This window comes from Chlamydotis macqueenii, chromosome 2 (genome assembly GCF_036417535.1).
Source record: "Chlamydotis macqueenii isolate bChlMac1 chromosome 2, bChlMac1.mat, whole genome shotgun sequence".
In the NCBI taxonomy this organism is placed as follows: domain Eukaryota; kingdom Metazoa; phylum Chordata; class Aves; order Otidiformes; family Otididae; genus Chlamydotis; species Chlamydotis macqueenii.
This window is the reverse complement of record NC_141557.1, coordinates 97,796,198-97,811,273: the sequence shown is the minus strand read 5'-3', so window position 1 is coordinate 97,811,273 and position 15,076 is coordinate 97,796,198. Positions and strand designations below refer to the sequence as shown.

General features: G+C 39.6%; 2 protein-coding genes across 3 annotated transcripts in view; one reads left to right on the top strand and one right to left on the bottom strand.

Moving 5' to 3' along the window:
- The window catches only part of GABBR2 (gamma-aminobutyric acid type B receptor subunit 2), a 488,684-nt gene that overhangs the window by 13,365 nt on the left and 460,243 nt on the right, over window positions 1–15,076 (bottom strand). Inside the window, exons 15-17 of the mRNA XM_086740482.1 lie at window positions 14,006–14,230; window positions 7,494–7,676; window positions 4,980–5,109 (exon numbers count right to left, since the gene is read on the bottom strand). Coding sequence (XP_086596608.1) covers window positions 4,980–5,109; window positions 7,494–7,676; window positions 14,006–14,230 — 538 coding nt within the window. The remainder of the gene's footprint in view (window positions 1–4,979; window positions 5,110–7,493; window positions 7,677–14,005; window positions 14,231–15,076) is intronic.
- The window catches only part of ABITRAM (actin binding transcription modulator), a 301,888-nt gene that overhangs the window by 203,921 nt on the left and 82,891 nt on the right, over window positions 1–15,076 (top strand). The window lies entirely within an intron of this gene.

Sequence of the window (15,076 nt, the reverse complement as noted above, 5' to 3'; positions counted from 1 at the left end):
ACAGCACCAGGCAGTCTAAAATGTGACTTCTGTCATTACGTTTTGAAAGGAAGATTCGTTAAAAGAAAAGCTAGCAAGATTCTCCTCTGATTTATACTGCTTTAAATCAGAAGAAACTCCTTTTACTACAGATTTTTGTCTGTGCAAGGAAGGGCAGGCACTGAACCTCTGGCAATTTGATCTCCATGTTCAAATAGAAACAAGCTCCAGTTTCAGGACTGGAATCCATTTGCTGGGCTTCACAGAAACCAGTATACATATCTTTATGTATCCCTATATACAAAGGATATAATGAACATTATCCTTTCTTCAAAACAGCATTCTTTTCAAGTCTCGTACACCTGTGTCTGAAAGTCTTTCCTTTGAATCTGAGGTTTCAATCTCAAGCTTAATGCTTGACTCACACAAGCTTCATAGAACTAATATTCCCCCTCCCCCTTCTATCGCAGATGAACTCTGTTTTGCTTCGCATTTACAAGCAACGTGCCTTCGAAACCTGTTTTTCTTCGAGCTGCTTTTACATGGAGGAAAACTAACACTAGGAAACACTGGAGTGGGGTGACAGCTGACAGTATGTAGGCATATCTGACATGCAAATAAATGCTCCCAGACCATTTACAGCCATGAGTAAAGTCTGTTTTCTGGCTCAAAACAGAAAAGGCTTTCTGAGCAAGCTAGGGCACCTGCAGAGAGAAAACTTGCAAAAAAGGGTTTGTTCGTAAGCAGGCACTGTTGCAAGGCTCTCTCTTGCTTCTTACGCACTTTCCATAGGATGGCTGTCATTCATTAATTTTCCTAAACTGCTCCTCTGAAAAGTACTGGCAAAGGCAGAAATAAATGCAAATTCTCCTGCAGGATTTCTTCTGAGCTTGGCTTTATGTGACACTCTTGCAATCTATGAATCATTCACGCAGAAACAATTTCATGTAATAAAATGTCAAGTAGAGTAAGATTGTAAGATTCTAGGTGTAGCAAAATTAGCCAGCCCTCCCAAACCACAAAGTCTCTCCCCTCTATATTTTTCTCCTCAGTAACTTTTATCTCTACAGGAACTTGCATGGTAGAAATAACTTCTACCTTCATGATGTCTCTCCTGTTTCTGGCACACCAACTACACAGGCGCAGGGAGCTCTTTTCGGAAGCTCTGGTTTGTGCCCATGCCAGAGTATTTCTTCCCTTGAGCCGTGCAGCACAACCTTCCTCCTTACACAGCATCACAGTTACAGGCATTTGTCCTCCTTTTTCCAAATGTCAGCCTGGAAAACTCAGCCGTGTCTCTAAGCTTGGCTCTCCTTGCCGAACGGCACTGCCAGTTACAGGAACCGCCTGAGCCAAGCGTGGGTCTCACCCACAGCCCATCCCTGCCTCAAACCCAAGCGGTAACACGGCTCTGCTGCTCCAGCAAGGTGACCAGATCCCACAAATGCCCGGGGGAGAAGCTGACGTTGTGCTGTGCACAGAGCTGCAGTCGCTAGCAGACACAGGGACTCGAAAATCGCCTGAGGCATGCATCAAATGAAGTTAAGGGGATGCCCTTTTAAATTCAACTGGGGAAGCCATTTGAGGTCCCAGAGCCACGGTTCATGGAGCACCTTCAGAACTGCTTGACCACATAAAGCTGTCTAGCAGTGCATTTAAAAAAAAAATAAATAAAAAAAAAGGCAATCAAACCATAAACTACAAACCACATTTTCCTAATTGCTTTTCTTACATAGCCAATTGCTATAGATGTCTCAGGGACATTATGCGTTTGTGAACAAGAGATGAATGTCTTGGATAATATCTCTCTTTAAATGAGACGTACAGAAGGAGTCCCCGTGCCAGCAAAGAGCTCTTGGGCTCCACCAGGAGCTGTTGCTGTTAATAACCAACCAGGAATCCCGCAGCTACAAAATTTTGCCTGAGGTCGGGCAGTTATAGGAATGCACAGCTAGGTCTATCTTTTTGGCTAAAGTAATTTAACTTTTGTATCCTGAACCCACCCTAAATTAGGGTGGTGCGGAAGCAAGGGAAGAATCAAATAACCTCCTTTGGCACTTCGCTATACAAGTTAAGAATTTTAACTCTGGAAAAATTTTACAGATCAGAAACATACTGACGTGTACTATGGCATTAAAGTTTGATTACGACTTGTTCAAGATGCGTTGCATAAGTCCTCTCTTATTACCTGTTCTCTGAAGTGCAGTGCCCTGAATTTGTGCAAGCAGTAGCAATGGGGATACACTACATGGCATCCTCTATGTGAACTGCTTCGGAACAGCACGGTATTTTATAAAGAAGATTGCCATAAGGTTCAGCCACGTCCATGATGCAAACGTGGCAAATGATCTGCTATGATTTTTAGCTCCAAGTGAGCTGCTATTTTTAGCACCTCTCTTCACTGTCCTACACCCTCTCTCTCAGCTCACAGTTTTTACAGGGTCCAAGGTAGGCACAAACCTTGTCATCACCTTAAAACCAACATCAGACTGGGTTCCTCAGTTGCAAGGTGGAGGTGAAAGACATGGTCACTTCTAGGTCATGCTAACAAATTATTTACAATTCCAATGCTTCGCTCAAGTACCATCAGGGACGCATAATTTTAAGGTTCTATACTTTCATTTACTGGAAGTTAGATGAAATACATAACTACAGAAAGCATAGTTATGTCAGGCGGAGTTAGCTTTCCTGTAGCCGTAAGGGCCAGAATTTTTTTAAGTACCATTTAAGTGATGTCTGTTTGCATCTGCACAGAAGCAGCAGTGACTCAGCAGCATGAATTCTCCAAAGCCTTGTTATTTTGATTGGAATGGCAAATTCAAATTAAGCACACAGGTTGACTACTGGGAATGGATGCAGTGAGAGAAATACAGAGGAGATTCAGACATGTAGCTAAGGGAGAAGGAAACAGAGAAAGAGAGAAAACAAGAGAAAAAGAAATGAAAATGGAGGGACAGAACAAGGCTAGCAAGTGTTGTTGAACATGGTGGTTCAGAGCCTGAAAACACAAATATCTGATGTCACTCAGGTCAGGATCAGGATACTCCATAATAGTCATGCCTGGGGCATTTGCCACCAGATGTGGGACCAAGCTTCAAAGACCTGCTGCAAATTGGAATCCAGGTCTTTCTCATTCCCAGGTGAATGGATGCTCTAACCTATTCAGTATAAAGATGGCCATCCTTCTTTTCCTTCTCCTCTGTTTTGTGGTAGGTCCATTCAGAAAACCATGTCCAGCAACTTCAGAAGAATATTTACCCTGTAAATCGCAATAGTACGTAGTTCCAAGATACTCTGTACATTAAAGGTCTGTACACACAGGTGATTTAAAATATGTACCCTGCAGCAGAAATGTACACATTAGGGAACTGTACTGGGGGAAACTTGGGAACACAGAGCTGTACTGGGGGAAACAGGAACACAGATGATCTTGGATGCTGATGTGTAAAGCAGCAGTTAGGCGTCAATGTCTTTTGTAGGTATAGCCACGAGTAAGTGCAGAAAGGTTATATTTTCTCCATGATTTCTTTGTCAGCATCCTAGTGCTAATGGAGTGCAACCTGCTGTGGGAAGCATCCCATCCTAAATTTATACCCAGCGTATCTCTTGAGAATCATTTTTGTTTTTCATACCCAGACTCAGATGGGCATTTGGCACAATGCAATGTATCTTTTCTGCTTGAAATATTATTCATGATGTATAATTTTTCCTGCAGCATCTGACATGAGTGGAACATTCTATGTGTTCCTTTCAAACACTTGGTAAGACTGCCTCGTCCCACTCACTGATGTTAGCTCTTGCTGCTGATCTCAGCCCAATAATCACACGCCTCCAGCAGCTATTTACGTTTTCCTTTTCCTCCTTTCTTCCCTTCTGTTTTTTAATTTTAAAAAGGACACTGGGAACTCTATGGAGCCCTTCCTTTTTTTTTTTTTTTTTTTTTTTTCCACAAGTTACACAACCAAGTGTGTACCCAGGCTAAGACAAAAGGTGCATGGAAAAGTAACCTTACCCAACTAGATTTTCAGTATACTTCAAAAGCATATATGAACTGTTGCTGTTGTTCTAAAATTATTCTTCAACAACTATATTTGCAAGAGTAGCTTCTGTTCTACTTAACCAAGCTTACACTGCCACATCAACAGGAAGCCTGAGCCTAGCATTGCAACAAACATGCCATGTGTGTCTACAACTTTCCAACACAAGACCACTAGTTTTTCACGTACTACAGTAATATTCAGCTGCATAAAGTAATTTGCCAAAATTCACAAAGTAGATCTATTCTAGAGTCAGAAATGGCAGCTGGGTGTCCTGGCTTCCACTTCATTGCACTATGCACCAGACCTTATTGCTTCCCAAAAGTGAAATAGCGTTAATGGAAGCAATTCTTTGGCATGTATTTCTTCAGGGAGCGATGCAAAAGGCACAGTAGAAACAACTTAGGAATATTACAGTTGTCATGAAATCCTTTTTTTATCAGTTCCTAGGGAAGAATTTTCATACATGAGTGCTTTCAATTCTACATTTAGAGTCCAAATCAGTACTGAAATATTTACATGCTTCTCCTCTACGTGCTTGATAGCAGTGTCCAAAAGCAGAATGTGAATGTCCTACTCAGACAAGCACATATTAAACTGGGCTTCCTACTGCTGCAGGCTGGCTCGATTAACTCTCAAAAGATCTGAAACATGCTGTGACTTTTCTCCCTCCATGCAGCACAGAAAACTTGACTTCTGAACACAAGTACACTTTTAAAAGTTTCCCGCTTTACCATGTGTGTTATATGCCCAGGGCATACAATAGAAGACATATGTACAGAGAAACAACTACTCAATGGGTACCATATAGCTTATTATGTGAATCTGTGTGTTTTCCGTAATGCAATCAAAATATTTAAAGCTCTGTCTTACCAACATCCAGGTGCTCTGCAACCAATCCAATGAGATTGCTATTCAAAAACTTGGTAGGTGAAGCTACTGATGGATTTTACTAACTCTTACCTTTGCTGTCTGTAAAGTTCCGTATACTAAGAATGTCATTAAGATCCTGATAGTGGTTCTGCTTAATGTATGTTGTTTTCTCAGGAGTGTCCTGAAGCTGCATTGTGACCTCTTCCAAGTCTTTGTCCAGCTGCAAAACAGAAAGTGTATGAATCCCTAAAAATTCAAGAGTCATTGCTTCAGATACGTGCAGTAACTGCATAGTTTTCTGTAATTAGACTAGAAGGTTTAGTGGTAATGCAATTGCCACACTGTGCCAAGTACAGTTTTCTTACAGAACTACACCACTACCTCCAAAAATCATGCTACAAGTAACAAACCTTATTCAGCTGTGATATTGCACACAGGACACACAAGAAAAATATGCTTTTGTAGTTGACAGTTTAAGCAATTTGGGTGTACTGCTGAATAAGAAATAAATGGGCATTAGAAAGGCCAGTCTGAAAACATCTCAACTATTTATTATTTATGTGTACAAATTTGGCATACGTAGCTACAACTACTTTGTTGAGTCAATCAAATTATCAAACATACAGGAGAATATAAGTGAACTATGGCATCAGGGGCATGTCCAGCCATGTGAGTGACTGCAGGCAACTCTACTGGGAAAGTTTTGTTTTCCTAAAGATTGTTTTTACTCCTTTTACTTTTCCTGGAGAGACTCCTGTTAGGCTTTTTTTGTTTGTTTGTTTCTCTGTGTGTGTGTGTGAAATTTCAAAGAAAACCCAACTCATAGTTTTTAGTTTTGGGGCTGAGAACACTTTATATTTTTGTGATTTCAAAATTAACCCTGTGATTTACATATTTCCTGTCTTAAGCTGTGTAATCTGATGGCTAGTACTAAACTGCCATTGCAAGCATATCTTTCCAGGAGGGAAAAAATGGATATAAGAGGGAGAGGAAGAAACAAAAATCCTTTAAGACTAGAGGGAGAGAAGGAAAGATGTTTTCTGACCTGAAGAGGCAGAGCAGAAATGCTGGTTTGGTACACTCCTGCCTTTTAGCACTGAGCTGAACACAGGGTGCTCTCCGCGGAGGTAACTTGTACGCGTTTGGTTACAGCCTCAGTAGAACATAACCAAATACAAGCATCTTAATGGCAATTTGGGATGCTGTCTGTGAACTGTTGTCCAGGATACGATGTCCAGAGTACATCCCACTCACTACAGGCCTAATTGAATGTTAAAAGTGCTGAATTGAGATTTACATTGTTTTCTTATAGAACTGGGATATAGCAACTGAAGGTAGATAAGCCAGAGGTGCAGCTACTAGCCACAGTAGAGCAGGCTCCAAATTCCCTTGACCATGAAACACTTATTTGGACCTACTGGTTCTGGTATTTAATTTAATCTATTTAAGCAAAGTCTAAAAAGAGGATTAGGGTCCTGTGTGCACTAACACGGCTCAATTGCCCTGACCAACCTTAACTGTGATCACCACCACGAGCCTTGCAAGGCACAGGTTGATATCTTGTGAGTTAGGAGGATTAGTAGAAAAACTACAGCAGGATAAAGAAGCTGAAATAGCCAGTAGCCAGCTGATCCTTCATTAAAAATTGCAAGGCTCTCACATGGAAGGGACTTGGCAAAGCTGAACTAAATTTTTTTAACAAGGCAGGGATAGATAACTTTTGCTTTTGGAGTGTTTGGTAGTCTGAATAAACATATTTTGGTTACCTAGGCAATAGTCTTTAGTTAAGATCTAGATGAAGAAGTACTGGTTGCAATAAAATACCTTTTCTTCAAGGTATAAGAATACTTCACAAGATAGGCAAGAAGAGATTAATTTTTGTAATGTTTAGATCATTTATTGTTATCTTGTCTCGCAAAAAGGGCAGTCTTCAAGGCTGATTTGTCATTGTTTGAAGTCTCGTGAGCAAGGATGGACATCATTAAAAATGTACATGTTATAGCTCAAACAGAACTCAGGCACTTCATGTGCTTAGCCTTTCTCTCGGTAGAGAGAAACATCATGGCCTTTGTGCCAAAAGTGTTGGCTTACATGATCGTAAAGGTCTTCTTTACCTTAAGAAAATACGAAATTCTGCTTCATGGCAGATGTAAAAATCTATTTAGCAAGTTTTTGAGCAGACTCTCAGAAAGGCTGAGAAACAACAGCAACAGCAGTCTCTGAACCCACAAAGATGGCACGTAAGCGTCCCTGGGGCTGCAGGTCTCTGTTACGCCTGCATGTAAAGGTTGCTTTTCCACAGCTATTGTTCTATGGTGCTCAGCACATCCATGTGCAGCAGCAGGGTAATTTGCCTGTTACATATTAATAGGGGAAGTTTCATTTTAATTTGCTAAGAAGTATCTTCATTTTATTGTACCTCCTAAGTATTCACTATATTAATTAGCTATTCATATAAATAATCTGTTTCCTAAATTTTAATACTTTTCTATGGGGAAAGCTAATTTTTTCCTCTAAAAAGTAGTCAACATTTAAGCAGATTACAGAATTGGAACAAAAATTAATTTAAAAAATTGCCTAGGCAGTATATACAATAAACAATACCTCTGTAATTTTCATTCTCAAGCGGTGGTTCTCTGACTGCAATCCTTCTAGTCGAGATGTGCTGGTCTGATTGACGCTAGTGACTGATGTTGATGTTTTTGAATCTTCTTTCTTTTGATTTTGAGTGAATTGAAATCGTCTGTTCTGTGTGGCGGCATCTGGATTTGTCCTCAGTGTGATGAGCTGAAAGGTTTAAAAGCCTTAAGAAATCCTTTCCACAGTTTTATTTTTGCAGCTATTTCTTTTGTATCTCAAAATATTGAAAGGCAAACCAAGAGTTCCTTTCAGACTTCCAAGTACAAAATTCTGGAAAGTGATCTCCGCTTGCCATGTGCAATGCTTGAGATGATTTCTGAATAACTTTACAGAACAAGTTGAACTAAAATGATTTTACAAAGGGAATGTTAAAAAAATTAGGAAAAATTCATTTAAAATATATTTAACTGGATTTTAATTATGTTAAAAATATATGCTAATATTTCATAAAACATATTTTTCTCCTTCATTGATATCTTTATACTTTCAAAGGATATATTCATTCTTTAAGAAAAAAAAAACAAACCAAACACATCAAGCCCTTCTCTTCCCAAGCACAGTTTCATCTGAAATTTCTCCTTTCCTACTTTTACAAGTAACACTCAAGCAGAGAGGCATGAAGCAGGAGTATTAACAGAAAGAACTCATGGGAGATTGCACTCTGGAGATAACAGAAACTTAATTATATTTTAGTGACCCAAAATAAACCAAATCTGTTCAAATAAATTAAATAAGCCACTTAAAAAAAAAAGGTTAACCTTAAACATATTTAATTTAAGCAAATATAAGTAAGATTTAACACTCAGTGACAATGTGAAAATATCACCTCAACACGAAGAGAGAAAGCTACTAGCTGTTTGGCAAGGGGAGAGAGCTTCTCAGATTACTCTAGAGAATACAGAATTTATGATTACTTGCCAAGCAGCATACATACATATTTGTACACAGACAAAGCTGAAGGAGCTCTCTGCCCTGAGAGCATAGGCATGGTATCATAAATCCAAAGGTGTTGAGCTGTCTAAAAAGAAAGAAGGGACAATCATTTTGAAAGCACAGCACAGCCAGATTTTGTGGTATAGCACCATTTTGAAATTGGTTCCTCTTGTTCTCCAGAGCACAAAACCATTCTGCAGCTGCGGTGGCATGAAATAAAGACCCAAGTTCTGACAGAGAGGGATCTGACTCATCAGACACTGAAGCACTTGGTCCCTGGCATGCATTTACAGACCAACTCTGCAGATTGGGATGACAGACAATAAATGAAGACAAGGAATGTCCTTTTTTTGGGGGGTGATACAGGAGATGGAAAAGGCTGAGGTACTCAATGCCTTCTTCACCTTAGTCTTTACTGGTAAAACTTGTCTTCAGAAATCCCAGACCCCTAAAGCAATTGAACATCACAAGTTCACACAGCTTGATGTGTGTATCCCTGAGGTCTAAGGGAGCTGGCTGATGTCATTGCGAGGCCACTTTCAATTACCTTCGGAAATTGATGTTGACTGGGAGAGGTTCCTGAGGACTGGGAGAAAGGAAATATCACAGCTATGTTCAAGAGAAGTGAGGAGGAGGATCTGGGGAAATACTGCCTGGTCACCTTCACCTCAGTCCATGGAAGGTGCTGCAGCAAATCGTCCTGGGAACCATTTCCAAATATGTTAAGAGCACGAAGGTGGTTAGAAGCGGTCATCGTTGATTTATGAAGAGGAAATCCTGCCTGAACAACCTGATAGCTTTCTTCAGTAAGATGTCTGGGCTGGTAGACAAGGGGAGAGAGTTATTTTTCTTGACTTAAGCAAAGATTTCAACACTGTCTCCCATAATGTCTTCACAGTTGAAGTAGTGACTAGGTAAGCGACAGTGAGATGGACTTAAAACTGGCTGAACTGCCACACTTAAAGGACTGTGGAAGTCAGTCACTAGGGCTGTGCCTCAGGGGTTCACGCTAGGACCAATGCCATTTAATATCTTTATTAGTGACCTGGATGGTGAGACAGAGCACACACTCAGCAAGTTTGCAGATGATCCCCAAAGACAAGGAGGAGTTGACACATCAGATGATTGCACTGCCTTTCAGCGGGATGTCAAGAGACTGGAGATCTAGGCCAATAGGAATCTCCTGAAGCTGAGCAAAGGGAAATACCAAGTCCTGCCCTTGGGGAGAAAGAAACCCCAAGCATCTACTGAAACAGGCTGAGGGGTGTTTGGCTGGAAAACAGCTTTTCAGTAAAGGCACTGGGGATTGTAGTGGACATTAAGTGGAATATGAGCCAGCAGTACCCTGGGCCAATGGAGGTGATCCTTCCTTTCTACTTAGCGCTGGTTAGAGCACACCAAGAGTGTTGTGTCCACGTTTGGGCTCCCCAGTACAAGAGAGATATGGGTGTACTAAAGAAAACCCAGTGAAGGGCCACAAAGAAGCTGAAAAAGGATTGGAGCCTTTCTGATACAAGCAGAAGCTGATGATTGTTTAGCCTTGACATGGAAGAGATCGGGGGGGACATCATTCAGGTGTATAACTATGCAATGAGGGAGAGTAAAGAGGATGGAGCCAGACTCTTCTCAGTGGTGCCCAATGAAAGGAAGGGAGGCACAAACTGAAAACCAGGAAATTTCATCTAAACATCAGAAAAAAACCTTTTTCTACTGTGAGTGTGGTCAGATGCTCAGAGAGGTTGGGGAGTATTCATCCCTGGAGATAATCAAGACCCAACTGCTCAAGGCCCTGAGTAACCTGCTGTAACTGAGTCTTCCTAGAGCCCCCTGCCTCTCCTCTCCCTCATTTCTTTGATCCTTATTAGGCTGGTTGTAATGATTGGTGTGTCTAACTCATAGACCAAAAATTGCATTAAAATTAAGTTAAAGGTGAAGAATGATGATTACAAGGATTCTTAAATTAGCAGGCAAAAGTGTTACAAGAAAAAAAAAGCTCTGCAATTTGATGTGGTCTAAGTTCAAACTGCATATAAGATAGAAGTATAGCCATCCATCAATTGACTTATCTTCATCTGGGAATTTATAGCTAAAGACTGGATGTTTTGACACAAGGACATATGCCATAATGAATTCATTCATATGGTGTGGATTAGATGGAAAAGTCCATGGGCAATGTTGTTGGCTCACATTGTGTAAGGGATGAGGTTAGATGGGGTTTTTTCTTTTTTTCTGGCCATAAAGTCAGTGGAACTTGTGTTTTGCTGCCTCACATCTGTGCAGTTTCAATTTTGACAAAGAGTCAACGCTGAATGTCTACAGAGTCAATGCCAAATAGCTAAAAAATGCTACCAACATAGAAAATTAATGTTTTAATCCTGCCCCCCTAGAACTGATTTTGCCTTGGTGCTCTACAGGAAACTGGATGAGAATGAATGTGTTAATGCCATTGCAGCCCACAACAGTATACACTCAGTGGGTGACTAGAAGTGAGCACAGTGTTCTGTCTCAAAAGGAATGAAGAAGAAAAAAAGGAAGGACGTGGAAGTTTGATAAACATGGGAAAATTACTTCATGAACAGAGAATACATATTAGGATTGCTTCTTTTAAATAATTTATGAGTATGCTGAAAAATACTACAGACATGTCGACTCTTAAAAAGATAATTAGACATAGCAGTTAACTTCTAATGAAAAAGATGCATAATGTATGTTTGAATTCTGCAGATCACTTCTACAAGATATCCTTGAACCCAGTAATCTATAATAGTTTTTAAAATGTTTGGACATTTTTTGATTGAATAACAAGAATGTTTGCAATTACTCTAAGTAGGACGGAGTATAATGGATATCAAAATTTGTATTTGAGGATACCTTTAAACAGAGAGAGTGATCAACTTTTTTTCCCTGCTCTACCTTACTCTACTATGGGATTTTCCTTGTGTTTTTCTGAAGCACTTGGTGCAGAACAAAATTACAGTGGATGAGGTGGACATTTAACTGGAGAAGTATAGTAATTGCCATGTTATAAGTAAATAAGATTAGTAGAGCTGACAAGAAGTAAGGGGAAAATGTCATGTTTTGTTCCCTAGTTTGCTTTTATTGCTGAATAGTTGCCTATTCAGATTCCTAAAAGGGCTGTGAGGCAAAATTGAATTCCAGCACTGTTGGCCCAGGACACTGCTGAAGTTTAGTTAAAAGGAATGTATCTGCATAGCAGGGAAGTAGAAGTACTCATCTGGCCCAAAACCACCTTACTGCTTGCATCTGTCTGGCTACAGTTAAAAAGTGCAGTCTTCCAAGTCAACATCACCTCCAGCATTGATGAGCCACAGGCTTTAGTATTTCACCAGCAATCTTCCTATGTCACCAGAATCGTACTAACTGACTACATACTTGTTAAGGGGAAAGATTTGGTGCCTGTCTCACGCTGACATCTTACCTAGATGTACAAGCTGGGTGGTGTTGGATCCTATCTTCTGTGGAGTCCAGACAAGCTATTGTGAAGCCTGTGCTGGAGCAGGTTGCAGGAGAGCATGCTTACCAGCCGTCCTGCTGTAACTGTGGCACAGCACGTCGAGAAGAAATGTAGGGCACAACATATGAGTGCAAGAAGAAGAACTCTCCAGCTGTGAAAGCACTCACATGGGCATTGGAAGTGCTGCATTCCAGCTCCTACTCCAACCTCTTTTTTTTTTTGTACCTTACCCAGTGGCCATTTTAAATGAAAAATAGCTAAGCATTTGGAAACCTGATAATACATGGAATGAGATGAAGTATTTCACGATAGAAGGCTAAGGTTCACGTTTGTATTTTGAGCAGAAATTGCTGAGAGGAAAAATAAGGGCAGGGTAACTGAGGTTTAAAAGAAGAGCAGATGAAGGGGTTAAAAAAAAAAGCAGAAAAGTCATTTCAGAGCCTGTGGCAGCAGGAAAGAAGGATGGGCAAAGGAGCATGAAAGCAAAGGGGCAGAAGAGCATGTCACAGCATTAATAATATTTTCTCTTTGAAGAGAGTTCTGACATTCTGTGGAGGTATTTTTGGCATCAGAGTTTTAATATGCATTTTCATACCGCTTACACACTTAAATTTTGCAGTATTTCGAAGTACTCTCCATTGCTGAGTTTGTGAATTCTCCCTTAATTTAGAATGAAGGTCTGATTCTTCCCTAAGATCCAGAATAAAAATACAACTATATATGTCTGTGCAGCTTTTTGAGAAGTGAATTGCAGCACTTGTAAAAACATCCTGGTTAGTTGGTCCTGAAGAACGAATTACTTCGCTTTTTTTGCAGATCAGAAGTCAGCTTCCATTGCTAGTTTGTGCCTCTAATTTCCTTCAGAGGGAACACTTTGAGATAAATTTATTCCCTTGTTTCTTTTATACATATAATTCTTGGTCCCCCTGTTAGAACCATCACCAGAGATGACACGTAGCACTAGAACCTATTTGCTATAATTTGCTCAGTACTTTGATTGAACGTGGACCAGTAAAGAATCACAAACTTTTTATCACTACTGATTTGAAAAAACTGAAAATAGATTCCAGATGTGAAAGGACCCGTATCTTGACTTTCGCCTTGCATATTGCAGACATCCAGCTGCATGCACATCTGATTTGGGGTGATAAACTAGGTTTATGCAAGTCACTTAAAATGAATACAATTATACATTTTGCTTCCAAAATATCAAATACATTCTCCAGAGGCTTTGTCAGAGTAAGCTTATGTAGAAACAAGTTTTCCCTTCATTCAAGAGCTGTCATACTTGTGTTTAAAGCTTAACTCTGCAAGTGAAAAGATCAAGTTCCAGCCCTCTGTTGGTGTCTTCTCAGTTCTACCAACAACACACATCAAACACATCCTCAGAGCCCAAAAGAGCAAAAAGAAATGAAAGCATATACCTCCCAGTCTGTGCCACACTTAGTCCATGAATATACTCGTTAATAAATATATCTTCAATGTCAGCACTTGCAGCACACATAGTTTTCCTCTAAGTACTGATAAAGTCTATTGTATACCATACTTGAACATCTTAGAGGTTTCACCAGAGTTGACCTTACAGCATGCCAGCGAACTAAAAAGGTCCTACTGTTTTGTAGGTATAGAAGTAGAGATCCTGATTATCTTGCTTAGGGTCCATATAAAATGTGGCAGAGTAGACGACTGGACCTGTCCCTCCTCAATTCCCCCTTATCATCCTTTCCAAAAAGTTCCTAAAAGTCAGAAATGGAGACTAACCTATTGAAATTACAGAAAACAAACTTTGCTTCCCCAGTCACAGATTCAGTAAAGATACAGGCATTAAAAATGCATACATTCGCACTCCTCTAACTTTGCATATTCCACATTCTCCAAAATCTCCTGAAGCTTTGTTCTTCCTCTCAGGATACAGAGATGAGAGATTACACATGGGTTTTGTTTAGAATTCACACATATCCCCTGTACTTGAAAAGGCAATGAACATTTGAAAAAAAAAATTCACAATTTTTCACAATTACAAAATAGAAGGAAAAAAATCCAAATTCACCTAAAAAAATTCACCTACCTTAGGTACAAACACAAGGCAGAGAGTAATGGTGCTGCAGAATATTATGACTAAAGCAACGATGCAGAACTGCACATTGGGTTGGTCCCGAGTAAGGAATGAAACAGCAGCACCAATAATGCACATTATTCCCACGTTGTATACACTCATTCCGATGTACTTGCTATCATTCAAAGCAGGAATGCTGACATTTCGTGTCTCCCAGGCTAGGAAACACCCAAATAACTGAAACAGTAAAAGAAGGAAAACATTATAAGAGGAATTGGCTGACATCCAGAAAAAACATTAATTTAAAACTAGTGTGTTTTCTAACTTGACAAATATAGGTGATATTACAATACAGAGATATATACCTACCTTGTACCCAATATCTAATTACCTATGTGATTTGTTTTGCTCACTAGGACAGATTCTTGCTTTCACAAGAAAAAAATGTGAAACTTGGAATTAGTTCTGATGGGAACAAATTTCTGTAAATGCTACAGCTATCTTTATGTTATACTTTTAGTAATTTTTAAAGACAATGCATCCTGTTTGTTTTCAAGGATTCCAGTAGCGATATAATGTGCATTGTTCTTTTAGCTATTTTTAGCAGCTATTCTCAATATACTCTTATCAATCCAACCATTCATTGTATGATTATCTTCTACATTAATAAACAGCAGTGCCAAGATGGGTTCCATGGGAGACAAATATACAATGTAGAAAGTGTCACCCTAGTTGTTCAAACTGCAATTATAATGTCTTTTATTATAGTGGGAGATGATAATGGCCTTTCAATTGCAGTTGTCTAATGATTTCTGGCATAAAACATTACTGTGGCAATTTTTTGTTTGCTTTTTTCTTTGGCGCATTTTTAAGTTTTAGCCTCTTTGTTATTTGCAATATGCTTTTGCAATTCAGTAAGCGAAAGTCTTTAGTATAAGGAAACTGTCTTCATCCTCTGAAATTTAATTAGATTTTTCTGCAACATGAATGCTGCAAAAGATTATTTTCCTTCTCTTGCATTCCTCAGAAAAATTCTGGCAATGCAGTAAAACCATAAATGAACTCAAGACGTTGTAAATAAGT